Consider the following 26,365-nt stretch of genomic DNA (forward strand, 5'->3'; position numbering starts at 1 on the left):
GTTCTTAGAATGTAAGATGTCACTTTGGGGAAAAGGATAAGGATGCACTCAAAATGGCTGTAAAACTATAAAGAGCATCTGGTAATGCTGAAAGTGTTGACCAGGTTTTGAGGAGTGACTGGCGTATGGCCTAAAGCTGAACAGAATAAATGCGATGAAGGATCGCATTCCTCTTGCCGGCATCTAGTAGTGCACATCTGGTGTAGCTCATTGTGTGAAAAAGTATTGTGTGTGTGTGTGTGTGTGTGTGTGTGTGTGTGTGTGTCTGTGTAAACGCTTAGAAAAAAAGGTACAACGCTTGTCACTGGGGTGGTACCCTACAGCTTGGCCTGTGTAAAATTGTACCCCTCGCCATGGGTTTGATCATTTATTTGTACATTTTTTGCTTGTAAAAGGTACTTATTAGTAGCAAAATAACATTATTTTACCTTTCAGGGTATATTTGGGAAATTTGTTCCTTAAAGAACAAAAATGTTACCCTGCTGTACTTTTCTTGTGCAATGTGTGTGCTTGAGAGAATGTGTGTTGTTTATATTGATCCCTTCCAGTTTATAAAATACTGTTCCATAAATATCTACAGAGTTAAAACTGCTAAACCTAACGGGATCACAACTCCCAGAAAGAAGAACAATGAAGGCCAGGCGCTTGAGTATGGGACTGGGAGGGCTGCGCCACATGACCACGCGACCCAAACGGGGTATTGTTCCAACAGCCGCACGCCTGCCTGCTGCCGCCTCCCGTCGACCTCTCGAACTTCTCTTTCATTCTTTCATTCAAACGTTTCATCGTCTCGCACTTATTCATCCATGTATCACATTTCCACACTGTTCATTTTTCTTCGGGGCATTTCAGCACAGGAACATTAGGAATCACGAAGGAAGCTGTTCACATTCTCTGGTTAGGTAACTTAGTTGACTGAACTATTCTTACGATGATAAAGATGACGAGGATGGAGATGTCAGAACCTTGACAGTAAAGTAACGGATTTCAAACGAAGAAGACATTTTTATGTTTTTTTAATTTGCACATCCAATTAGCTGACAGTTTTTACTACTTCCAAAACAACCGTCTGTAGTTGCACTGTCTCTCTCCTCCTCCCGTTCACTCACTCCCTGAAGAGACGATTCACCTCATCCTACGCACTTTCTCCATATCTTTCGCAGTTCTTCCCTGAAACAATAACCGTATCTTCTAGCAGCCAAAAACCAGTCGTAAACCGTTTCAGTACAAGAAGGATATTACACAAGTTTTTTTTCATGTCACCGCTGGACCGAAGTTTACCGAAATGGAAATATATTATAGACGCTGGTGGGAACGCATCTTGATTTTGGCCACTGCGTTAACGTCACCTGCATTCACGTAAGTTTGCTATAGCTAAAACCGATTAAATGCTGTTGGGGAACGAAGGAAGGACAAAAGTATCACGCACTGACAGAGGTTTACAGTTATAGCAGTTGCATATGTTGAATGTGCATCAACGATGGATTTTGATATGGCCCGTTTGCGATGATGGTGGTTGGGAGAATGATGTTTTGTTTTGTTTTTCAGTAACGATGCAGGAAAGGTCGTTCCACTCATAAGATATATATACTTATTTAAAAAAGGACTCTATGAATAATTCTGATAATATTAATACGTCTATGGCATCGGGTATTATAATTTAATTTTGTATTTTTCCTGTAACACACACACGAGAAACCAAAAACGATTTAAATAACCCCAAAACTGTTGTAACCCCAAAAGTAAAGTAACCCCAAATCGCTGTGTCAGCGATCTTATGTTTCCTTTGAGCTAATTGAATAATTCAATAATAGATGTTTACTTGTGAAAAACGGTCCACTGTTTCTAATGTATTAGAATTTCCCTCGCAGACAGTTGCATTCAATATCCAGTTAGATATATCAGTTGGTATACTTACATTTCTGGACATGCACTGAATAAATTGAAGTAGAATAGGCTACACGCAGTGCCACACTTTGTTTTCAAGCCAAGTTGAACTCTTCTATTTTTGAACTCTGTTCGGTTCAAAGTACCGATAGCAAAGAAAACAATATCGTAATTTTAATGTTTTAGTGTCTTCACATGTTTCAGGTAGTTAAAGTTAAAGTTAAAAGGTGGGGGCAAGGGTTGTATGATCTAAGTCACTCACCACGATGAAATTGTGACTAGAATTCAGATACTTTGGTGTAATGCTCACACCGTTAGCTAGAGATAATCTTATCCTTTCTTCACCACAAATGCAAGTTTGAGTGACACTGATAAACAGTTCCTGTCCGTCTTTCTTCTTCCTCCTTCCCTAGAGTCCTGTGCAATGACATTCTTGGCCTGAAGGGGGCCGCTGACCCAGTTCTTACCCCCAGCACGGTGTGCCTGCAGCTTGCGGGCCTGAGTAAGCGGCAGATGCGGCTGTGCGTGCGCAGCCCCGACGTGACGGCCTCCGCCCTGCAGGGCATCCAGGTGGCGCTGCACGAGTGCCAGCACCAGCTGCGGGACCAGCGCTGGAACTGCTCCTCCCTGGAGAGCCACGGCAAGCTGCCCCACCAGAGCCCTATCCTCAGCCGCGGTGAGCGGAGGGGGTGAAATAGGAGGGTATTAACTGACAGAGGTTGTGGTGAAGGGAAAATCTTAGGCTTGTAGAGGCTGTTTAGTAGAGGTGTATTGGACTAAAGAAAACAATATATTTGCATCTTTATTCTGGGGCTTAATGCACACTTAGGGTAAAGCCACATGTCCTCCGATGAAAAGAGACTTCATAATGGCCTCCATTCTTTTCAATGGGAGACAATTTTTCACGCCCGCAAGGGATGCTGGGATATCTGGCGATACAAGACAAGCTGGTGGAGCGACCGGAAGGATGGGGAGCATGGTGCGATAACCAATCAGATTAAAGATCCGATGTGTAAACTCTCCGATTTCAAGTTTTATTTCCCCATTCCACATAGTTCTGTTAATTAGGACTCGTTGTGTCTGGATTTACATTTAACAAATATGTAATGTAAAAAGAAACCACGCCCACAAACAGCTGATTGTAGAAGACAAGAGTGCCAATGATTGATACTGATCTTTGTATTAATTTGGAAATCATTCCTTCTGTTTTCTGACAGATTTTTAATCTCTGTTGGAATTTCTATGGGAAAAAAATTATATGCTGAAGATTTTGACACATTACTCATTCTTGTTAGGACATGGCCCATATTTTCCAAAGGGCTGAAAGCCACTGCAGTAGCTGACAATATGCAGGCATATTCTGTGCATATTCATGCGATCAGAAGGCACATATGCACAAAAATCGGCGGTGGGAAATCTAGGGGTCAGAAAGTAAAAGTCCTGCTGCGTGTTTCTTCCTCCCATGAACACAGCCAGCTGATTTCATTAATTAGTTCCACCTCCTGGCTGAAGAATTGAGCTAATGAGCAAATCCAGGTGATTGGTGCAAAACATTTGTGAGGACTTTTACTTTCTGAACCTGGATTTTCCACATCTGACAAAAACTCTGGGCTCTGCACTTAAAAATTCCAATGTGGTGATCACAAATGGAAAATAAACTGACTCCTGACTCTTGACTCTTGAACTCTCAGTGCTGGTACGGTATTGGCTACACCCCGCCAAGGTGTAACACACCAGCCATTCTAATATCTGTGATTGTGACTGTTGGGATTAAGAGAGGTAGCATGGTAGCATTTAGGGCCAAAACAGGGAGTGGGGAGTTATGGTGTGTGTGCCTGTTTCAGGTTTGATCTTCTGGATTTGAGTATGTCCACCTTACAGCTGGCCTGAACCAAATGGTTATTTGAAATGTGCCACCTGAGAATTCCTGCCTATTACTGACACGTTTAAAATAAACCCATGTGTTTATTTCTTATAATTTTGTACTTTTGTTTTTGTTCCATGATGTTTTTGCTTTAAGTAACTCGGGGATATTCAAGGCTAAAGAGTACTTCACGGTAGTTCAAATTGATATGTGACCTGGGTGTGGCTAGGAGCGCAGGAGATATGGGGAGTTTTGATTGGCTTGTGGCACTGAACTGGAGCCCCATGCCCCTCCCCCTTCCCGCAGGTTTCCGGGAAAGCGCCTTCTCCCTGGCGCTGATGGCAGCGGGCGTGGCCCACTCGGTGACGTCGGCCTGCAGTCTGGGAAAGCTGAGGGGGTGTGGCTGCGAGGCCAAGCGTCGCCTGGACGACAGCAGGATCCTGCTCAAGCTCCGCCATTTGCAGCACCAGACCATACAGAGGGGCGGCGGCGGCGGGGGGGCGGCGGCCCGGGGGGGCCAGCTGCATCCCTTCGAACTCCATCGCCTGACTGCGCACTCTCTCAGCCCCCTCCTGGAGGAGCCCCCCTCCTCGCAGGACACCTGGGGCTGGGGCGGCTGCAGCCACGACGCCCGCCTCGGCGAGCGCTTCTCCCGCGACTGGCTGGACCCCCGCGAGTCACCGCGCGACATCCACGCCCGCATGCGCCTGCACAACAACCGCGTGGGCCGGCAGGTGAGGCTCGCGTTGCGGCGCCCGCCGCTACCTTCCTGCTTTCTCACGGACGCCAAAGCGGCTTTTTTTCCTGCTGAAAGCACTCGTGCTGTTCTCAAGTGTTCTCTGGCATCGGCACACATAGCTACTAGACAATTTGTACTGGACAATTTATCACATGATGATGATTTATTCAGTTGCAGCAAACTGTTTTTGTCTCAGCTGAGGTCATTTGGTGCTATAATTAGTGTAGACTGTAGCTTTTCGTGATACAGCGTTTGAACAGATCCCGAGCTGTGCTTGCATCAGCCTCGTGCACGTGCACATTCGTGGGCTGTGCACGGTCCCCTGCCTGCACTGTTGCTTATGACCAAAATGGCGCCATATCATCCGCATGGACGCTCTCAGCTATGCGGATGTGCCAACTACAAATTCACCTTCAGTTGCTCCACTCCCATCACCACTTACTGAATTTGCCTGCAAGCAATCATATTACATCTAGCTGTAATATTCAACTAAAGCACCAGACGTTTGTACAAGCGATTTGTCCAAGAAGCAACTCCTGACTACCTCAGAGTCAAATGACTGCCTCAGTGCTGCCTGTGGTCAACAGCTCTGCATGATGGCGACTAATTGGCCATAGCATCAGCCATGGAGAGAAGGATCCTGCACAAGACCGCTCCCTCTGGTTAATAGCTGCATACGCTGCATGGTCCTCTGACACGGGGATTAAATCAGGTGTTGGACTGACAGGGAGAAATTAAGTCGCAGTTTGATGGAACATTTTCCTCAGGCATGCTTGTCTGTTTGAAAAGCTTTAGAAGGCTTCTCCCCTTCAGCCACCAATAATTTCTTGCGGGCCACTGAAAAGTGTAAAAGACGCTGTCACTTTTTGACATTTTGCACTTGTGGGTTTAGTTTGTCTGCACCCATCCCAAATCAACTGAGGATGTTACAGCAATCAATCAATCAAACTTTATTTCTATAGCACATTTCATACAACAGTTGCAACTCCAGTGTGCTTTACTTTACTCCAATGTGCTATTACTCAGTGACAGCAACCGCAGTGGAGTGGGCCTAAAAACATGACTTGACTTTGGAAATAGGGAGGGAAAAAAAACGTTCAAAAAGATGTGTAAAATGTAATTAAATTACAACGCGTTGTGCAGGGACACAGCCTTCCTCTCGCGTTGAACCGCGGAGTGCGGAGATTGACGCAAAGTAAACGCAAGCCTTTGGGGATCACAGGAATGCTAAAAGTCTTTTTCCCGGGGCGGGCAAATCTCATTATGAGCTGTCAGCCAATTATGAACGTGAAGCTACTGCCATTGAGCGAAACGACAATCTAAACAACCTGCTTGGCTTGCATTCTGGTTCTGAACTCGGCGCAAAATGCAGTGTGGAAAATGAATCCCTCAGTAAATGAGGGAAATTAAATCGCTCAGAATTGTAAAAGAACTCCAGGAATGGCCAAAGATTTCCTATCTGGGGTGATACACACACATGTACGTTTTGTGTGTTTGTGAAACAAGGTCTCCAATGAAACATGAGGTCCCACATACAAAGCATATAACTGAACGTCCAAATGGTGTCCTACACTAAGTCCAGACTTCACTGGTTGTGTCGACCTTTCCTAAACTTTGGATTCATGAACGTGTTAATTCATTATTTCCAGTTTAAAGTTGTAATGCTACGTCCTGCTGTCACCCTGTTTCGTATGTTCCTTCCTAAAGCCAATGTGTAATTTGCTGTGAGCTTAACTGTAGCCTTTACGCAGTGTGTTAACTGTCTGTTTAGTCCTTTTTTTCATTCACGATGCACTGTCCGCAATTTTAAGCTGCGGTTTTAAGATCCCTTGACAGAGTGGCACACTTGCCCGTATTTCCCTGTGTTTAATGCAATGTACTCTTTAATGTTTTTTTAATGTCGTGGTTTAACTAGGCTGAGAAATGAATTGGCCATCAGGGGCATCAAATATTTATTGGGTTGGAATGAGCTGAATGTCAGTGATGTCTGAGCTGAGCACAGTATGACAAAGTGCACCGATGGCGCATTGATCAGCGTAGACTGGGGCTGTGATGGAGCTTCATGCGATCAACAGAACCAGACTGCGTTCAGCTGTGGTGAAGTACATACACTGTGGTCAGTCCAGTCCATGTGGCATCCAATGAGAAAATAGCATCCCTCTCCCTCTCATTGTCTTTCTCTCTCTCTCTGTCCCTCTCCCTCTCCCTCTCCCTTTCTCTATCTTTCTCTCTCCCTCTCACTCTCTCTCTCTCTCTCTCTGCGGCAGGTAGTGGCAGACAACATAAAGAGGAAGTGCAAGTGCCATGGCACATCGGGGAGTTGCCAGTTCAAGACCTGCTGGTACGCCACGCCCGAGTTCCGGCAGGTGGGCGCGGTGCTGCGGGAGAAGTTCGCGTCCGCCGTCTTCATCAACTCGCAGAACAAGAACAGCGGCGTCTTCAACCCCCGGGCCCGGGGCGGGGCTAAGGGACAGGGGAGGGGGCGGGGCCGCAGGCGGCGGCGGCGGCGGCACCTGTCCGGCGAGCTGGTCTACTTCGAGAAGTCGCCGGACTTCTGCGAGCGGGAGCCGGCGGTGGACTCGCCGGGCACGCCGGGCCGCGTCTGCAACAAGACGAGCGCGCGCACGGACGGCTGCGGCTCGCTGTGCTGCGGCCGCGGCCACAACGTGCTGCGGCAGACCCGCGCCGAGCGCTGCCACTGCCGCTTCCACTGGTGCTGCTACGTGCTGTGCGAGGAGTGCCGCGTCAGCGAGTGGGTCAACGTCTGCAAGTGAGCCGCCGCCCACGCCCCCACGCCCGCGCGGACGCCGCCCGCCGCTTCGGGCAGCGCCCCCACGAACGGGGTACGGCAGGGGCTGCGTCCCTCCCCACGACGGCGGGCTGGGGGTGTGTGCTGAGCAGCTGCCACAGAGGGCTGGAACCATCCGGAAAGTCAGATGGCATTCGTGTGTCGCATTTTTTAAAGCTGTGTAATCTTTGTGAAAACATTGAGTTCTCATTATTTTGTCATGCAAAAGCACCTCTGTAATGTCCTAAGTTTTCCTATGTTTTCCATGTAGGGAAAAAAGAATTAAGTCCAAGGTCCTCTTCATAATCAAACTGAACAATTGTGGTTTGTTAGGAGGGGGGTCGGGGTGGTAAAAACAGAGAGGTTGTAAAAACGTTGCGAAAACATTTGTTTCTTGTCAGCCGCCCTAAACAAATCCTAACCTTGCACAACCTTACTGCTGAATGCAAGGCCCAGGAAGTTAGCTAACTAAGCAGCATTCTGCCTGTTCTGTACAGAAAGCCTCCCCTGCCTCCCCTCTGGGGAAATGTGCAGAAGGCTGTGTGGTTGCACAGGGAAATGGGACATTATTCAGCTAGTGCCCAAACAGTTTCCACTGTTCATCGGTTGCGTTCGGCTATTGAAAACTGCTGTTCCTGACACTTCCTTAGCCAAATACAACAGTCTCTGTATAACCCCTTAACAAAAAAAAATCATCACATTTATGCAATGCGTCTACTTCTCTGATCTGATTGTACCTCATATGGATAAATTACACAGCTCCAGCCCCAACCCCTAAGTTTCTGTCTGGTTTTCGTGTATTATCCGTTCGTATGTATTCCTTCTCTTGAGATTAATTTTCTCGTCCCCGCCGATGTTGTTCTCAAAATGCCAAGGAGCCGTTTGAATCCCTGGCCGTTCTTAACTGTGAAAAACCTCCCAGCTTCATCTGCTCTTTCTGAAACAAAGGACAACAGCAGGAGCACAAACGTGGAAAAATACTGCAAAACATTAGCTCCTACCATAATACACCGCTGCGTGCATATTATGTTGTGGATATATTTTATAAATAAATGTTTATTTGCATAGGCATTTCTGTTTCTTGAAAATATTTCTGTTTGAGTGAAGAGGTATAATGGGACAGATATATTCCTGTGATGAGTCACTAATGAACACTGATGAAAAATACTTAATTTGTGTTTACAACCTTGCCTTTCCTGAATAGAGTACACAAGGCAGTTAGGCATGCTAAGGAGATCATATTCAATGTTGTTGTCTTCGGGAATTGGGGATACTGATGATATTGTTGATGAGGGATATTTAAATGCTGGTTATTTATTAAATGAACTGCATTTGGGGCATACTGTAGCCATATTGAATGATGCATTTGGGAAATTATTCACCAAAGTGATAAATATGGAGCAAATGGACTAAATTTATCCCATATACTCTTAGCCTAGAACACAGGAATCCCTGGATAATGTAGGACAGTTATGTTGATTTTGTTGACTCTACCATGAGTACAGTTATTAGTTTGGTAATTAGCATCAGGGGTCTGCAGTCCTGGCCCTGGAAAGCTGTAGATGTTCTTGATGAGCTGAGGTTGAGGCAGTCCAGGTTGAAATCACTGAAGCTGAGAGTTCTTAGAGTATTCTGGAAATTTAGGAAATGTAGTGCAATTCTGACACTAAGGAGCTTTTATGCCAGAAAGCTACCATCAATCTCAACAGAGATTATCCCTAAAATTGAAATGTAAAATCTGTGTTAGTTTAACTAATGTTCAATTTAGTTTACTTATTTTACTTAATTTATTCCTTCAGTTTTTATAATACCACGATGCTGGAAGAGAAATACAATTGTAACTGTTAAACTGTTGTTTTCAAGGTGGACTGAGACCCAAACAAATTACAGGTATGTGTGTGCATGCATGTGTGTGTGTGTGCGCGCGTGTGTGTGTGTGTGCCTGTGTCTGTGTGTATCTGAGTATATGTGTAGTTTCAAACCGACCTGATGGAGTGTAGTGATATAATAATTTGTCGAGTGCTTCAAGCCATGTATGGTGTGCTGGAAATCATTCTCCCTGGTTCTGGCACCTCACCCACAGCCACTGCAGAGACCGGCTCTTTAAAACTGATATAAAAACCCTTGAAATGCTGCCATTGCATTGTTCAGAGCTGAGCTTTTAGATAGTAGATTAGTATACCTGTGTTTAATGTGAGTCATTTTTGTGTGTGTGAGCAGGGGGGCCACAGCTGACAGGTTCACCTCTATGGAACCTTTAGGTGCATGTGCCATTGTGCTCTTGCCATTACACCTCAGAAACAAATGAGTCTAACCACACTGTTGCACAGTGTTTTGTTGTAGCTGTACACACACTCATTCAACTTCACATAAGCACCGCTGTTGCTGTTTTGCCATTGCGGGAGACAGAGAGAGGAAGACATGATCCCTTAGTCTCTTTTCTGTGTGCTTTTTTCTCTTGCTCCCTCCTTATCACTTTAAGTCATACTGCAGCCCGCGACGCACAGGAACACACACACGGTCGTGATGTAATGTAAAGTGTGAAGAGTGTGAAGACAGGGAGGAGCTGCGGGGAGGTGGAGGGGGACGCTAGTGACACTGATGTGATGTTCACACGCCTGCCAAGGCGGGGCCTGCTGTGTGGACGGACAGATGAAGATGAGGCGACGGTATTCGCCGTTAGGAATGCGGGCTGACAAATGCTGCCACCGGCCGAAAAACACAGATAGGCACTCGCGCGCGTGTGCAACGTTTTGTGTGTGCGCAGATGTTTGTGGATGGAACATATCAGACAATGTGAAAGCACATGCAAAGGCATGTAGGGGTCTGTGTGCGTTGAAAATATTTGTTACTGCGTGTGTGTGTGTGTGTGTGTGGCAACTCCAGATCATCCCTGTAATGCTAACAAAAAGCATATTTGATGTTTGAATCCTTTAATTGAATCATTTGAGAGATAGAGAGTGAGCGAGAGAGAGAAAAAGAGACAGAGAGCGAGAAAGACAATGGTTGATTTTCGTCATCACTACGCTTTGGCAATTTTTTATTTTTTAATATGTCAGACCAATAAAGCATTTGAATTTGAATTTAAATTTGAGAGAAAGGCAAACATGCAGTGTGATCTGTATAAACAACTACAAACATCTGCTCATTGGCCTGATTCCCCCTTTTGTTTCTCAATCCATTCCTTTAATTTTCATATCTGATATAGGACAGAGCTGGAGAGGGAGGGAGAAAGGGAGGGAGGGAGAGATGGAGAGAGGGAGGGAGAGAGAGAGAGAGAGAGAGAGAGCAGAACAAACACTGGAAACCACCTCCTCAGAACATTAAAGCTACCCTCTCAATGTGCAGGCGATCATTAACCAGTGGTGCTCATGCCTGTGAATTGACGGGGTGTGCTTGAGAAAATACTTCAGAGAGAACAGGCTTCTTTCAATTATTATCTTCTTCCTCTCCTACCGCCACTCAACCCAATCTAATATACCCCCTGCCCCTGGAATCCCACAGCACACATGCCAACTCCCTATTTAAATATAATTTAACCTCTTTTCATTTATTATTCTCCAATTTAAAATTCCCAGTCATATATTTGAGCCCATTCCCTTGAACCTGTGGAGTGTGCCATATAGAACTAATACCTGATTTGAAAGAGTAAAGCATAGTGAAATTGCATCTTATATGCTCCTTATAGTGGATTACAAAAAGCATTACTGATTAAATTATATATGAACAAGTTACATTAGGACTTGTTTTTGCTATTATGTATACATGCATACATACTCACAATTATAACCACCAGTATGTGTTGAAGTTCGATCTGATTTTATTGACATGTAACATAAAAAACATTAGCTTTGGAAATGGGGTTGAAACTGACTCAGGAGACTAGGTTAAAACTAGCATGTTGTCCTATGGCTATATACAGCAAACAGAAATCAAGCATGTCTCTTTTACTGTAGGCAACTTGTAAAATTTGTAAGGAACTTTTTTAAAGTATTTTGAAATTATATAAATATTGCGTGATTGACTGCATACGATTGCTAATGATATTACACGTTTATTGATACCTTGCTTACTGCATTGCTTGGGGAGCAGCAGTTACTTTTGTTTCATAAGAAGTGCACACATCATCATCACAGAGGTTGGCTCACCGTTATTACTCATGCAAAAACGCAACCGACTGCTCCTTTGTTCCGGAGAAAGTAATGAGCAACATCCTGGCTGATTGTCAGTCAGACTCCGCTGTAGCCGGTGGGTGAGTCTGCTGCTGTCCAAGGTCCTGAAAGCTTCCCAAGCTCACTCTGAAGTCAAACGTTTGTCCGTACAGCTTTTAATTTTTCATGTAGCATTACAAACTTTTTTCCTGACAAGGTTCCACACTAAGATTGAAAGTTTCATACGTGGGGTTCAATAAGCTTTGAACTTAATTTTGACTTAATTGCCTTATTGAACTCATTAAACTGTGAAGAAAATAAAATTCAATTTGTTTGTAACTTCATGTTACTGACGAATGTTGATTGAATCGGCCCCCGAGAAGGGGGCCAGTAATCCTGTCTGATGTCCGTGTGTTAATTGCCTCTGTAGAATTTGACAGGATAGCAGCTTTTGTGTCTATTGTAGCTGCCATGGAGGAATGGGTGTACTATTGTACCTTCTCACTGCGAAGGTAATTAATTAATCAGACATGTCTTAATCTTTTTTTTTTTTTTGCAATAATTGAGTTATTGAGTTGGTCTGCCGCAGGTTTTCTGCTTTCATTTTTATGTTTGATGTACGTCACGTACACATCTGATAATAACAGAGATGGGCAAGCAGAGATGAAACACACATGCAGAATTTTTTTTATTTTTTACACATTTGGTATGATAAATCCTGAATTAGTTCCCAGTAGTAAAACCACTTCTGTCCAGGGATCAACAGCGCCGACACGAGACAAATGTGCACAAATATCGCGAGATGATCGTACATTTTTTCAAGCGAATGCAGTACCTGAATAGAAACATCGCGATAAACCCCCCTCCTTTGCGTCCCTGAAATCGACAAGCTAGCTGGTGTCACCGTAGCGGAGGTAAGTGAGATGCTAGTGTCGATGAACATCTTCATAAATGAAAGAACAATTTGTCAGGTAGCATCACGAACTTTTAAGTATATACAGCGGATGTCGACTTTGATGGTGTGCCCAGCCATTGTGGTGTCTGAATGAATATTTAAAAATTTTTCCGCCTTGCTGGGTACAGCTACAACATTAGCTGCCTTGCTACCTATCATAAGAGTATGGCATTGGGGCGATTGGAAAAGCGGGTGGAGGATTACTATCATGTACAGGGCTATGGATATCTGCGGTAGCTAGCTGCCTAGGTTTTGTGAGCGCCTTGCAATGCGAGTTACTAGTTACAGTGCCTTGCAATTGCTGAAAAAACGGCAGTTGGCTCATTCATTTGTTTCCCATTAATCGAGCTAACGTTAGTTAACTGTAAAATTGTAACGTTCACTAACGTTATTTTATATCGTCGTAGCATGCTTTTTGGGTGGCCATCAATATTACTAGCCTGATACATTGCTCCTTTTAACTCATTCGGTAAGCTAGCTAACGACTAACTATCGTATAATTTAAATACGCATTTAGCAATATATAAATGGTAAGACTCTTACTAGGTTGATTGGTTAAGATCAAGAGAAGCGTGTTATTTATGAGAATGAATGGACGCACGCAAGATGTGTCACTCAAAAGAAACGATTGATTCGTGCATCGCGTGATTTGTTCGATGCTTCGTGTATTTAACTATGTGCTGGTATATCTGTATTGTTATTTACGAAGAGTTCGTTTTCACACTTGCAATGTTGTCCCTGAATTACCCCCAAAAAGCTTCAAAATTTATGTTATTACCATGGACAGCGCAGAGTAACGCAAATGCGATTTAATTGCATCATAGCGAACATGTAGAAGATAGGTTCAAGAAACTCGTTCTATTGTCGATTCTAATTACAATGAAAAGTATTCATTATTATTAGCTATAAAAATGATTATGCTTGGTAGAACTGTGTGCTTGTCGCTAGATAGCTCATTCGTCAGGGAAGCTAGTGTGTAATGAAATGCGACGATTTGTGTAATACTAATATTTTATAGCCTATTATTTACCCGACTAAATAATTTATCACTTTTGGCTCCTTTTATTTCACTATTGCAGCAGTGAGTAAAGAACGTCCGTTTCAAAGCTCTTATGGGACTGATCATGATGGGACATAACGTAACTCTTCGCCTCGCATCAGGTCCTTTTTTCCCATATACCGCAGTACTCCTAATTGCTGGAGATGTTGTCTTGTTCATTAATTCACTTCACTGGTAAGTCCTTGTGTTTGAGTCAGAATCATTGACAAAATTCAGCCTCACTGTGTGAATCTTCTACGCTACTGTGGTGTTATGATTAGGGTCTAGTGTCAGATGGGAACGGGGTCTCAGCCCGTTTTCACATTAAGAGTGACGAGGGATAAATATCAGAATTTTTATCAGATGCGAATAATCAGATGCAAGGAGTCGGAAAAAACTTGATCTTAGGTGTGAACACTAAAAAAGGAGCAAAATAGCAGGACGATGTGTTGAAAGCACTAAGGCAGGTCATATTGATTCAACACAATCATTTAATGTTTATCCTATGAATCTGCAAATATATAAGGTACATCTAAAGCAAGCAAATCACGTGGAACTACTGTTCACATTTCAGTTGAGTAAACCAAATAGATTTTTTTTCAGTGAAGAAGAAAAAAAACAATTCACCCCGCATACAGAGTATGCAATGTCAATCACATTTGTTCAAAGATATTTTAACCATTTACTACTTTGAGTTAATAGATTTCCATTTTGTTCATGGTTTGTCTAGCTAGCTAATAGTGTGCATATCTCTGGTTCTGATAGTTATCACATATATTAGTGCTGCAAGCCATTAGTAAATATGTATGTTGCTAGCCTATTTTTGAACCAACCTAAATCTCCTTTTCTGAGAAGAAGGTGCAGCTCAGTTTGCCCGATTGTACTGGCAGAGCTCTGTCACACAGGCCTGACACACTTCCTGCTGTGGCTGTGATGTTAAGTCACATGGTCTGTGTCAAAACCCGAAAAGGGACATTTTAGCAAACAAAAAAACCCTTTGCATGATAAAATCATTTTGGATCGTACCTAGGAAAACCATGCCCTATATGCAAAACGTTGGTCATTATTTTCCTCTCTCGATGTAAAATAAAAAAAGAACTGAAATACAGATTTTAGCTAAATGTGACACATCCTCTTCAAAACCTGAAATTGTTCTCTCGCCGGTTATTTCTGTTTGCTGTCACATCTGCAGTCAGCATGATGTTTTATGTGCTGTATAGCACGAACATCAGAAACGAGGTTAATTCTTGCATTAATTACGGTCGCTGGAAATGACACAGCCACAGAGGTTAGAGGCGTCAGACGCTGCTGTTTGTGATGGTTTGTGAGGGACTGGGGTGGTGTGCCTTGTGTGTCCCGATCATCTTTGATAATTCACAGGTTGTCTTTGTTTCATACGCTAGGGAAGAGAGCGCAATAACCCTGTGTAAATAACCCCAGAAGATCACATTTTCAGAGATGTGGCTACTGTGGCTATGAATAGGTAGCTGCATGACTACTAAGTTTGTAAGTGTGTAGGTGTGTACCCGAGTGGGTCCTCAAGTGTATGAAAATATGAATGTGTGTGTGCGCGCTCTCTGGTGGGACTCAAAGGGAAAAGATTGAGCAGATTGTGATTCAGCCTGGAGCAATGGCAGGATCGCAGATCTCTGTGTGCGTGTGTGTGCGCGTGTGCCCTGTGTGTGGGTGTGTCTGTGTGTTTGGTTGCGCTCGGGCGTGGGTGCGCGCGAGGGGGAGGAATGTTCTCGGAAGCTAGGGTGAGTTTCCCGCTCTGTGTCACGTGTAGCAGTGCTTGTCTTGTGAAAGCCAGCGTGTACAGTCTGTGGAGGAGGTTCTGTGTTCTTGACTGACGGGAGGGACGGGCGCGTTGGTGTGCGTCTTTGTCAACTTGTGGGCTCTAATTGTCAGCTCACTTGGAGAGAACTGCACTTTGGGTTTGATATTTGGATACATGCTGTTGAGGGAAACTACGGAGACTGTCGCTGTCGCTGTCGCTATATTCAGAAGTCTTCGGATGACACTTAGTTTGTCATAATATTTGAAGGCATCAGCTCGAACAAAAAATAACTGCTAAAAATTGACAGAGTTTAAAGAGTGACTTCCTTTCCTTGATCCAAAAAGAAATACATGTTGATTTAGCTGACCTCCCCTTTAAAGCAGAGCACTATGTGATGGTATCACCTTTTACTTTTTATGTCACTTGCAAGTTAGCTCCATAATGTTATGAGGTTTTCCCTGGGTGGCCTTTGCGTCTTAACTCGCGAGCCAGCCTCGTGTCGCCAGATCTGCGAGCAAGCTGGTCATTCGTATAATGCACTCCAGAATTGATTGAAGTGATATTTTTTTATTGCAGTGTGGGCTAAAGGAAGTCGACAGTGTAGCGTAGTGGTTAGGGAACTGGGATGTAGGTTCAGTTCCCCGGTGGGGGCATTGCCGTATCTTTGAGCAAGCTGCTTATCCTGAATTCTTTCAGTGAAGTACCCAGCTGGTTCTCAAACTTTTTAATATCGGTGTGGGAACACAAAGTAGTAATTTAGTACCTTTCAGGGACCTGTCAATTGCACGTGCTGCCATGGCCTGGTTGACCACAGACTCATTCCAGGACCCACCTCTCACACCCCTGTGACCCATTTAGGGTCCCGACCCATTGTTGGAGAAGCACTGATGCAGATGGATTGTAATTTAAAGGAAGTAAGCTGTGTTAGTGGCTCTGGATCGCAGTATTTGCTAAATGCCTAAAATGTCATACGAATGTACGTTCGGATGTGTCTGACTCAACCACGGCAGCGTTTGCATATGTCAGGGGGTCCGCAAAGGTGAGACGTGATTGGCTGCTAGCGAGGAAGGGCGGGTCTAACTCGAGCAGGGTTTCCCGGGTTTCCAGCTCCTGAAGGATGCTCTCAGCGTGTGGCTTCGGATGTGCACAGAGCCGATTGGCTCGTGGGGCGGTGCGACGGAGAAGTGGGCGTGGCTCGGCTGCAGTTATCCCTGCGTGGGCGCGGGAGGCCTGCCAGTGGTGCTGGAGCGTAGCAAAATTGGTAAATCCAAACGGGAGAACGGGAGGGGGAAGCGGTGCAGTGTTCTAAAGCAGTTCTCCTCGAAGACATGCCCACAGGTGATTTCCTGCCCCACAAGGGGCATCTGTTGTGTCCTCAAGGCGTTTAGCCTGACAACCAGCATTTGTCGCTGTGCATGTGCTATGTTTGATTGTCTTGGACACCTCTCGAGAGTCATATTAAGCATCGAAACATCAAGCTAACAGCCGTAATGAGCGTAGATGCGCAGCTAAGCGAACGTGTGGGGTGTCTCCTCTCAGTCAGACTCAGTAATTAGCCCTAATGCGTCACTGTCCCGGCCACTTTCAGGCTTAGATCAGCGTCTGCCCCTGGATGACTTCTGCCAAATACCACTGCTCCGAAGCAGGCTGGGAGCCCAGGGTAGGGACCACTGTCGCTGGGCAGATTTTTTAAAAAACCCCAAGCCAAAGTGACGCCTGCAAAAAAAAAACAAAAAAAAAAAACATGACGTTGGGAAACCAAAATGCAGGTCAAGGCAGCATTCATTCCGGGAAAAGGGCAAAAAAAACGAAAGCCAAAACTGCCAATTAGCTTCTCATAACAAACAAATCGCTAAGGAAACGCGGGCGTGGCCGCTTAAACCCAGGAATGGCAATCATGACTTAGAATGGCGTGTGTTTAGTGTGTTGACGCAATTTAGGGAGAAAAGCCAAGAAGAAAAAACCCGTGATGCCAGTTGGCTTTTTAAATCCCCGTGAGTCAGTGCAAAATCTGTCCCGGTTCAGCCAATTTGGCGGAAGGATCCGGAGCTGGATCCAAAGCAGCTCTGGTGAAGGCCCCAAAATCGAAACCGAGTGCAAGCGGCTAACAGCAACAGCACCGACGTCGCAGTATTTCCATTCCAGAAGCACGGTACAGTGCGAAAAAGCGGGTTCTCCAGGAACAGCAGGGGGCCGGGCCTGTTTGACGGGCGTTTCTGGCCCAGTTCTGTGACGAGCGTGTCTTCTGCGATGATAGTAAACGGTTATTCTTTTCCTCTGCGCCAGCGCCCTGTCTTAATCCAGACCTCCAGAACGGCCCCGCAGAGGACCCGCAGCCAGACCCCCCTCGAATCCACGCAACCCGACAGCGCCGCCGTCGCGGGATAGGCAGAGCCGTCGCCAGTCGCCATGGGCAACATATTCGGGAACCTGCTGAAGAGCCTCATCGGGAAGAAGGAGATGCGCATCTTGATGGTGGGGCTGGACGCGGCGGGGAAGACCACCATCCTCTACAAGCTCAAACTGGGGGAGATCGTCACCACCATCCCCACCATCGGTACGGGCGTGCCGCTCCCTCAGCCGCCATTTTGGCTCTGGTTCCAACCCCTGCTTCTCAGTTTCACCGAACGCAGTCATTTACCTACTGTGATGTTTTAGCTACGTTCACTCATAAGTTCACAAGGAGAAGACGGTTCTTGTGTCCCTATACGAACAGTAGTCGCACAGCTAATTAGCTAATTGAGCCGAGGGATCGCTGTGTTTCCCTAATTAGCTAAACGAGCAGAGGGAAGGAGAACCTGCGCTGCGCCGAGTTTGTAACGGCCGGGCGCGGTCGGGGTCATCCCGCCAGGACTAGATTGGCCAGGGTTGCTTAGGTCACCGCGGCGATGCGTCGTTCGCGCTGATGCTGGCGGCTGTCATCAGCACGTCGGACGCACCCCCCCTCCCCCTAACCCTGCTTTAGCGCTGTGTAGCCTGTAGGGTGCGATGCAGTCACGGATGAGTAATCGTGAGAGTGCGCTACACTTCATCTGCGCCGCTCCCTGTGTGGGGGCGAGGGTGGCCCGGCAGGGACTGGGACAGTGGGCACAGTTCCTGTTCGGAGGGGAACCGAAAGAACGTTTGAAACAGATTTACCTTTTTGTCAGAACCGGTAGAGATGCCGTGCCGCAGTATGAGCGCGATCCATAAAGATCACCGCATCGTTCAGGTCTGAGTTATTCTAGGAAACGGGGATGGGTAATGCAAATGGATTATGCCAATGTGTTAAGTCTGCGCTGTTTTTAGCCTGAATAATATGCTGAGGTCAGGCATCTCAAAGGCAGACAGCATTAGCATTCGCGTGTTAGGCTCACACTCCGTTCCCCAAACGGAATTAATTTTTGCTTTATATAAACAAGGATCTCATTCCACCTTGACCAGAAAGTTCAAGGGCAGTTGGGGCCCATACCGTGGAACGTGATCCATCATCCCCCCCGCTATTAGCATTTAGCATATTTGAAGCCGGGGCTGTAGGGGAAATATTTGGGTGGGTATTGCTAAGCGCATTAAGACGGTGGCCCCTGGGGTTCGTTCCTTGAAGGAAGTCACGTGATCAGCAGGCAGCGCTCCTGACGTGGGGTGTGGGGGGGAGGGGAGGGTAGGGGGGGTTCCCGAACTGGGAAGGGGGAAGAAAAGGGGGAAGGACGACGTCGATCGCAGCGGCGTAGTTCGCTGCCTTTTTCGAGCGCTGTTCCGTTTCACCCTCTCAGGCTTCAACGTGGAGACGGTGGAGTACAAGAACATCAGCTTCACGGTGTGGGACGTCGGCGGGCAGGACAAGATCCGGCCCCTGTGGCGGCACTACTTCCAGAACACGCAGGGTGAGCCGGGCCGCCCGCCTGACCCGGGGGCTCGCCAGCGCCGCTCCCCGCGGGGGCGCAGATCGCGCTCGATCCGACCGCTAGCGGCGAGGATGCTCGGAAATGGGTTCGAACGCTGGGATGCTTCCGTTGTTCCCTCGTGTAATGAGGGAAACCTCAGTTTCTTCTAGATTTACAAAATCACAGCTGTGGGTATGATTTGTGGTAGCTTGGAAGCTATAAAAAATAATTGCCCCTGATATGGGCACTTCCAAAGAATAGTTATTATAAGCGATTTGGAAAAGAAATGCTGGCTACCACAATAATTTTCATGGATACAGACCTTGAATAAAGGGCCCCATTCAAAAAGTGATTTCTACCCCGAATGGGATTCACCTGGATAAATAGAGGGAAAATAAACAAAAAAACTAAATTAAAGTTAGCTTTCATTTTAAAATGCAGTCTAATTAAATGCACTGAGCGATCAGGGACAGAACACAGTTGTATTTCTTTTCTGTGAGCTGTCAGGAGGACGTTGTGCTGTTCTCGGTCACAGCAGCGAGTAGCCGGCGTAGCTGCTCAGCTGGCCGTGTGAGTCTGCGGTCATGTGACCCGAGGCCCCTCCCCCCCTGCAGGCCTGATCTTCGTGGTGGACAGTAACGACCGGGAGCGGGTGAACGAGGCGCGGGAGGAGCTGATGAGGATGCTGGCGGAGGACGAGCTGCGGGACGCCGTGCTCCTCGTCTTCGCCAACAAGCAGGCAGGGCGATCGCTCCCACGCTCCCTCCCTCCTTCCCTCCGTCACTCTATCAATCCTTCTGCCTTGCCGTTCTATCGCTCCCCCTCTCCATTCCTCTCTCCTCCATCACTCTCATTGCCCCCAGTGCTCCGTCACTCCCGCTCGCCATCACCCCATCACTATGTCACTCTCTCCATCCATCACTCTATCCTTTCCATCTCTGTCACACTCCTTCGTGTTCTCTCTTATCTCAATCTCTCCATCACTTCCTCCCTCCATTGCTCTGTACGCTCTATCACACCATCCCTCCATCGTTCCACCACTCCATCTTTATGCGACACTCCCTTTGTCCGTCTGTCCCGCCATTTCATCTCTTCCTCCGTCCTTTCCTCCCTCGTTCCCTCCATCACTTCCTCCCTTTCTTCTGCTCCATCACGCCTTTCATCATCCCACTCCTGGACTTTAAACTGTTTCTTGAGCCTCTCTAATATCCCCCCCCCCCCCCCCCCCCCCGTGTGTACTTCCTGTCTGTGGTCTCGCCCTGCAGGACCTGCCCAACGCCATGAACGCGGCGGAGATCACGGACAAGCTGGGCCTGCACTCCCTGCGCCACCGCAACTGGTACATCCAGGCCACCTGCGCCACCAGCGGGGACGGCCTCTACGAGGGCCTGGACTGGCTGGCCAATCAGCTCAAGAACAAGAAGTGAGGCGGGCCCAGAGGAGGCGGGGCCACAGTTAGGGGGAGGGAGGGAGGGAGGGGGGGGGAGGGGTACTCGTTTTCTTTTCTGTTCTCGAGGGTTCGGGCAGGAGGGTTGGGTCGGGGGCTGTGAAGATCATTGTGAACACCCCCTATCTCCCAACACACACAAACAAATAAACAAACGAACATGTGCACTTCATCCTAAGATAGGTTTGCGTGTGCAACCCTTCAAGACAATGGGAAATTTAGTTAGGACTACTATGATTGGTCAATCTGTCGCCAAGTGTTGCTGAGGTACCAAAATTGCACTTATCATAGATTTTCCCATTCCTTACAGTCAGATTACTGTTTAATTTGGCGCTCCATGGTGTGCAAAGAAATAAAATGCATGCAAGACTGTTTATTTCAGAGCAAGTGTGAACAGCACAGTATAATTTGGCTATAGTCTTGTATAAATCACTGAATCTAGGTGGACTTCAGACTTTTTCCGAACCTCGGCCTACAGAAGCCTTTATTTGCCTGAGAAGGCCCGTCTCATCTGGGGACAGGCAGTTGAATAGTAAGGCTTTTCCTCGGCGAGAATGGCTGTTGTGTCTGTTTGCAGCCAGTGCTAGCTTGCGATCTCTGCTACTGCCCGGGCTCCGGAATTAATGGCGGTACATTTTCTAGGGCGGCGGCGGCGCTGAATGTGAGCATATGTAGAATTTGAGTGGTCATGTGACTCATGGTCTTAGCTGCTGTCCGACTGTGACGTTATTGTGAGTCTGTAAGTCCCGCTGTGAGAGGTACAATCCAGAAACGGAAATCCGAAGGCTCTACGGGTACACAGCGTATTGATTAATTTATTTTTTTTGCACTCGTTTATTTATTAATTTTTCAATTTCGTTTTGAACGTTGGCTTCTAAGCGGGGTATGTGAAACTTGCACTCGCCAATGCAGAGGTGTGTTCAGAGACTTATGAGAAAGCGTTATTTATTCATGTTAATTAAAAATGCCCCTGGAAGCAGGCTTGGGAAACCCCAGGTGAGTCACAGGCCACTCTGATGTCACTCCACCTCTGTCCATTTTCCGTCACAGTTTTCACTTCAGTGTCCAATAACTTCCGAACTGTTCACATGAGCCGAACCTTCTCATAAAATACAAACCTCTCTACACACCACCGGATTGTATGTTGCAGCTTCTGGTCTGTACGTTTCCCTGCAAAACGGTATAGGACATACAGGGTACAAATCGCTCGTTTGTGTTCGATTTTCATTTTTCTCTAAATGAGGAGGGTGTTGGTTTTACCTTTTTCCCTCTCCGCCTTTTAATACTTTTACAATAAAAACAGTTGAAATTTTTCAGGTCCTGTTGACAAGCTCCAGAACCTTCCAGAAACCGCGTGTAGGGACGGAAGTGACAGTGACACCGGCTTGTGGCCGCTCGGCTCCTGCAAATCGAGCATTTTTTCATTGTTCAGTTTTTTTTGTTGTTGTTTTTTTTTAACCGAAAGCTTGGCTCAGTCCAGCTGGATTGGCACAGATGACCGAACCAACTGAGAAAAAATGTGTTTTCACAAACGTCACACTGTGTTTCTTTCTGTCTGCGCTACGCTGCTCTACGTTCAGTCAATGGCCCTACAGTGGACTGTGTCTCTTAGTTGTGAGCGACGGAGAGGGGCATTTCCAGCTAAATGCAGTGTGTTCGCGGTCGGGAATGACAGCCGTATCCTGTCGTATTGATTTTTTCTCCACTGTTACTTGACCGCGGTCGTGACCCCAGTCAGACAGAGTAGGGCACTGCACCTCAGTGTACTTCTGACTGAGGACCCGAGTCGTGGATCTGCAGTTGGGTTTTGTGCGTACTAGGCAACCCGTTGAGCTGAATCCACGAGTATTTGGTTTTATGAATTTTTTGCTTAATCGTGGGGATAAGCTGTTGTTCTTTTTTGTGTACGATTTTCCGTAACCTGTAAAAATGAAGTAGGGATCCTAATCGGCACGTTTTTATATCAATATTAAGTCCTTTATTTTGAAGTGTTGGGGGGGTAGGAGTCATGTGATGTAACAGAGGTGGGGCTATTGTTTTGCAAGTGTTGAAAACTGATATGACAATGAAAATCAAGGTTGTTTTAGGGATTTTTATTATTTTATTGGCTGGAACTTTTATTTTTTATTGTGTTTTATTTAAGTTTTTATTTTTGCTCACTCTGTTTAAAGGTTGTGAACATGCCATGTCTCCTCATGGGTTTTCAACAGTAAAGCAGACCAGGGTTGCCAGATTGATTAAATGTCTTTCAAATGTTAGAAAGGTGAAAAATTTGATGGGGTCGTTATTGGGGAGGAATAACAAACATCTGGCAACGCAGAAATGGGCACGTCTCTAGGAAAGCCTCCCTGGGGAACGGCACTCCTGGGCCAATGGCACCGCAAACTTCTCCCCCTCCCCGTAGTCACCCGCCAACCCCCTTTACCCATCGCTCACATTCCCGCCCGCTTGCTAGATAGACATAGCGGTTAGCGACAGCTAGGCTAGATAGATGGCGCTAGCAGAACTGCCTGCGCTGCGCTGTGAAAAACGATGAGGCAGTTGCATGCCCTGCCTTCGTCTGGATAGATGTGTTTAGAGAGCTGCATGCACTGTGGAGATAGAGGACTCCTGTTGCATGCCCCTCCGTTTAGCCGCCTTCGTTTTTGTTCCCCCGGCCCTTTAAGAGCCGAGCTGCAGCATGCGACGCAGGGGCCTGCTTAGCGTTTCAGCCGGCCGTGTCCGCGCCCGTCCGACGCCGTGCGGAGATGGGGGAGGGGGCGGGGCTTGCGCTGCGACTCCTGGAGCCCCAGCGAAAACGCAGTGGCCTTTCGCTCTGTCGCAGGAGAGGGGGAGGAGTCGGAGGGAAGGGTCCAAACAGGCTCCCCCAGGCCCGGTTTTCCTGCACCGAATTGTCTGCCCTACTCCAGCCTTTTAATAAGTGCTGACTCCTAGCATTGGCTCTGTTTCTTAAGTGGCGGTGATAGTGTAGGACTGGTATATGTATCAGAACACAGCTGTGGCCGCTGGCGTCACATGGTGAATGTTTGATTCGATGAAGGACTGGCGATAGTTCCAGGATCTGGTCTAAATATGTGGTTTTAAATGAATGCAGATGTATCTCTTTGTCCGGTTATGTTCACCTAATTTATCATATTTGTTATATTTATTTATTTATGGTATTTATCTGCGTACACAGGAAGGGCCAGAAAGGATCGAATGATCGTCATGCGGTTTGACATGCTCAAAATATTGGATAATGCATTCGGCTTGATACGTGTGCTACGCTGCTGAAAACTTAAAAGTTTAATAAAAAAGAAACCTCCTTTGTGCACCAAGTGCGCAAAAAGACTCAGAGGCACAGGCCCTTTTTACAATGTGGGGACAAGGTCCTCATACTGTCACGAAACCCTGAAATAAAACATTTAAAAAAACAATGTGAGGACACTGTGTACATCATGTCTGCTTCGCTTTGATTGTATTTGAACTGGGCACGTGCAAACCAATAATGAAGCACTTACACGTGAACATATCTGCACGCAAGAGGGGCATTGATTTTGGCAAGGGCCCCTCAGCTGTGTTCAGATTTACCGCGTTAGTGGCTCTGTACACATCGACAAATTCAGCAAACCCACCTTCTGGTTGCGTGGAAAACATGCATATGGGTTCTGTATTAAAATAGCTAGTTAAGTGGTCTAATTTTTTGTGGCCTTATACTATTAGTGTCGTGTAACTGAGTTTGTTTTCTTCTGTTATTGTTTGTTTGCAAATCGGATGAGGTTTGACCATTTTTACAGGGAAATTTGTTTCTTTGAAATACAATATTGTTTTTTAAAAAGAATTGTTTACTTTTGTTTATTTACTTACCCATTTTCCTGTTTACAAGTTTGTGTTCGTTCCTTAGTGCTAGACCGTTCATTTTCCAGCCATTAGATTCCTGTGTTTTTAAGAGTGTTGCTTGATTATTTTGGTCGTAGATTTGATGTTTTTGGGTCAAAAACTTTGATGGATAGACTGTCTGTGAAAAAAATAAAATAACAAAAAGACCATTAAAGTGTATCGATGATGAATCACTCAGTAACATAATGAAGACGTAGTAAGTGGTGATAAAACATCTGGTCTCTGGAGTCACCGCTTGACCCTGCGACTGTAAAACATGATAATAAACTGGTGTGTTGAAAAATAAACCTGTTTTCCTTATGACCTGTCCTGCGGCTCGGTGTAGCGTCATTTATTAGATTTAATTTAAATTTAATTAATTTCATTTATTAGTAGCGTCGTTATTTTTTAGATAAGCAACATATCTCACTAATTAGGCGATATCTGTCCACAAAATGTATCTATTATTGATACAGCTGGGGGGGAGAGGCCAGCGGATGCTTTGCGCTCTGTGGGTGAAATGGCACCACCTGGTGGAGAGAAGGTACATAGCATTAACACCTGCGCTGGAACAGCCTGCTTATTCAGTCCTCAGCGCTGACTGTTCTCTCCATAGAGACAAGGACCAACATCGCTTACTCCTGCCTCACAGTAGTTTGTGGTTTCATCCTCTAGTTCAGGGGTGGCCTGTTTTTTATATTGAACGTAACCCCAGCAATCAAGACGGACCTGAGAAACCAGGTGGGGTGGGAATACTGTGTAATCAACTGCTCCGATTGGTCAGTGAAGTGCTGACTAACAGTGAAAAGCAGCGGACCCTGTGACTCCAGGACCACTCTGCAGGGAGTCCCATTTTAAAGTCCCTGTAAAGCCACCAGGGGGTTTAAGTAGCAGGGAGGGGCTGAGAAGGCAGCCAGGTGTTAGCAGTGCAGTGTGCGAGCAGCTGTGAGGAATGTTGGCTTGAGGTATGTGCCTCTTTTGCAAAGGAACAGGGAGGTGGGTCTTTCGCATTCTCTGCCCGAAACATTTGGAGACCTTCGCGCTGGGAAAGGAACAAGCCGTCCTTCCTGCTTTCCTAATCTCCGGCTGCGATCGGTGACGAAGACGGCGGCGATGTAGCGATGTAGCGATGTCACAGTGACTACGAGGCGTCGTCTCGTCTTTCAGTGCACAGGCGTGCACAAACTGTGACCTGAATGTTTTAAAGCAGGGGTGTCAAACTAAACTCCCAGGGGGGCCACCGCGTCTGCAGGTTTTTGTGGTGTCATTTCAACCAGCTGCTAAATGAGGCCTTGAGAGCAAGGTTTGTGGATTCTTTAGCCAATCAATGACTTAAAATGAACCACTGGTGCTGAGGACACCCTGAAAGCCAGCAGATACTGCGGCCCACCAGGGCTGGCGTTTGACGCCCGTGTTTTAAAGCGTAGATGGGAATGGACTGAAGGTCTGGATGTGGAATGCTGCAGGTATCGCGACTGATAAGGCCACAGCGTGCGGCCTTCATACCGGTCACATACTGGACTCGTTGCGATACGCTACCCCGCCGCTAGCTTTGCTGAGCTAACATTCCGTCCCCCGTGACGCACTCGCAAAACACCTGCAGGCACGTGCAAGGAGGGGGTGGGGGGGGGGGGGCTGGGGTACCTGAGCGCCTGCCCCTTTTGCCCCGAGTGCCCGCTGTGCCCCTGTTGTTTGATAATAAATATATTTCTGTCGTTGTTGTTGTTGTCATTCGTTTTCTGAAAAAAGAATTCTGTACAATAACTTGGTTTTGTGAAACAGTTTTACTAGGTCGGTGTGCCCTTTTCTCACTTTGAGCACCTGCCCCTCAGAAGGTTTCTGCACGACCCCGGAGTCTTGCAAAACTATTAGGTGGACTTCCTGTTCAACTGGCAAAATGTTGAAAATGTAACTGAACTTTAAGTCTGTTGAATAACTCCACTGTCAACTAGTGACGTGGGGCCATGGACTTCATGATTGGGTGGAAATACAATGTG

General features: G+C 46.4%; 2 protein-coding genes across 3 annotated transcripts; both read left to right on the forward strand.

Moving 5' to 3' along the window:
• Positions 1 to 1,120: 1,120 nt before the first annotated feature.
• Positions 1,121 to 8,308, forward strand: LOC118211641 (protein Wnt-10b-like). Its single transcript, XM_035388997.1, has 4 exons — positions 1,121 to 1,359; positions 2,301 to 2,563; positions 4,058 to 4,485; positions 6,758 to 8,308. The coding sequence occupies exons 1-4, from the start codon at positions 1,286 to 1,288 to the stop codon at positions 7,262 to 7,264; spliced, it is 1,272 nt and encodes a 423-aa protein (XP_035244888.1). The 5' UTR covers positions 1,121 to 1,285; the 3' UTR covers positions 7,265 to 8,308.
• Positions 8,309 to 12,220: 3,912 nt separating this feature from the next.
• LOC118211818 (ADP-ribosylation factor 3) lies at positions 12,221 to 24,697 on the forward strand. Of its 2 annotated transcripts, none has more exons than XM_035389308.1 (5): positions 12,221 to 12,343; positions 17,487 to 17,757; positions 18,953 to 19,063; positions 19,678 to 19,802; positions 20,329 to 24,697. In XM_035389308.1, the coding sequence occupies exons 2-5, from the start codon at positions 17,610 to 17,612 to the stop codon at positions 20,488 to 20,490; spliced, it is 546 nt and encodes a 181-aa protein (XP_035245199.1). In that variant the 5' UTR covers positions 12,221 to 12,343; positions 17,487 to 17,609; the 3' UTR covers positions 20,491 to 24,697. The 2 variants fall into 2 exon arrangements, with proteins under 2 accessions (XP_035245199.1, XP_035245200.1); XM_035389309.1 differs by lacking the exon at positions 12,221 to 12,343 and adding an exon at positions 12,367 to 12,400.
• Positions 24,698 to 26,365: the final 1,668 nt, after the last annotated feature.

This window comes from Anguilla anguilla, chromosome 13 (assembly GCF_013347855.1).
Source record: "Anguilla anguilla isolate fAngAng1 chromosome 13, fAngAng1.pri, whole genome shotgun sequence".
Lineage (NCBI taxonomy): Eukaryota > Metazoa > Chordata > Actinopteri > Anguilliformes > Anguillidae > Anguilla > Anguilla anguilla.

Bases quoted from the DNA above. Each gene is read 5' to 3' on its own strand.
- LOC118211641 (XM_035388997.1), top strand. From the start codon at position 1,286: ATGGAAATATATTATAGACGCTGGTGGGAACGCATCTTGATTTTGGCC. The intron at 1,360-2,300 runs GTAAGTTTGCTA...CTCCTTCCCTAG, and splicing joins TTAACGTCACCTGCATTCAC to AGTCCTGTGCAATGACATTC. The intron at 4,486-6,757 runs GTGAGGCTCGCG...TCTCTGCGGCAG, and splicing joins ACAACCGCGTGGGCCGGCAG to GTAGTGGCAGACAACATAAA.
- LOC118211818 (XM_035389308.1), top strand. From the start codon at position 17,610: ATGGGCAACATATTCGGGAACCTGCTGAAGAGCCTCATCGGGAAGAAG. The intron at 19,064-19,677 runs GTGAGCCGGGCC...CCCCCCCTGCAG, and splicing joins CTACTTCCAGAACACGCAGG to GCCTGATCTTCGTGGTGGAC. The intron at 19,803-20,328 runs GCAGGGCGATCG...CTCGCCCTGCAG, and splicing joins TCGTCTTCGCCAACAAGCAG to GACCTGCCCAACGCCATGAA.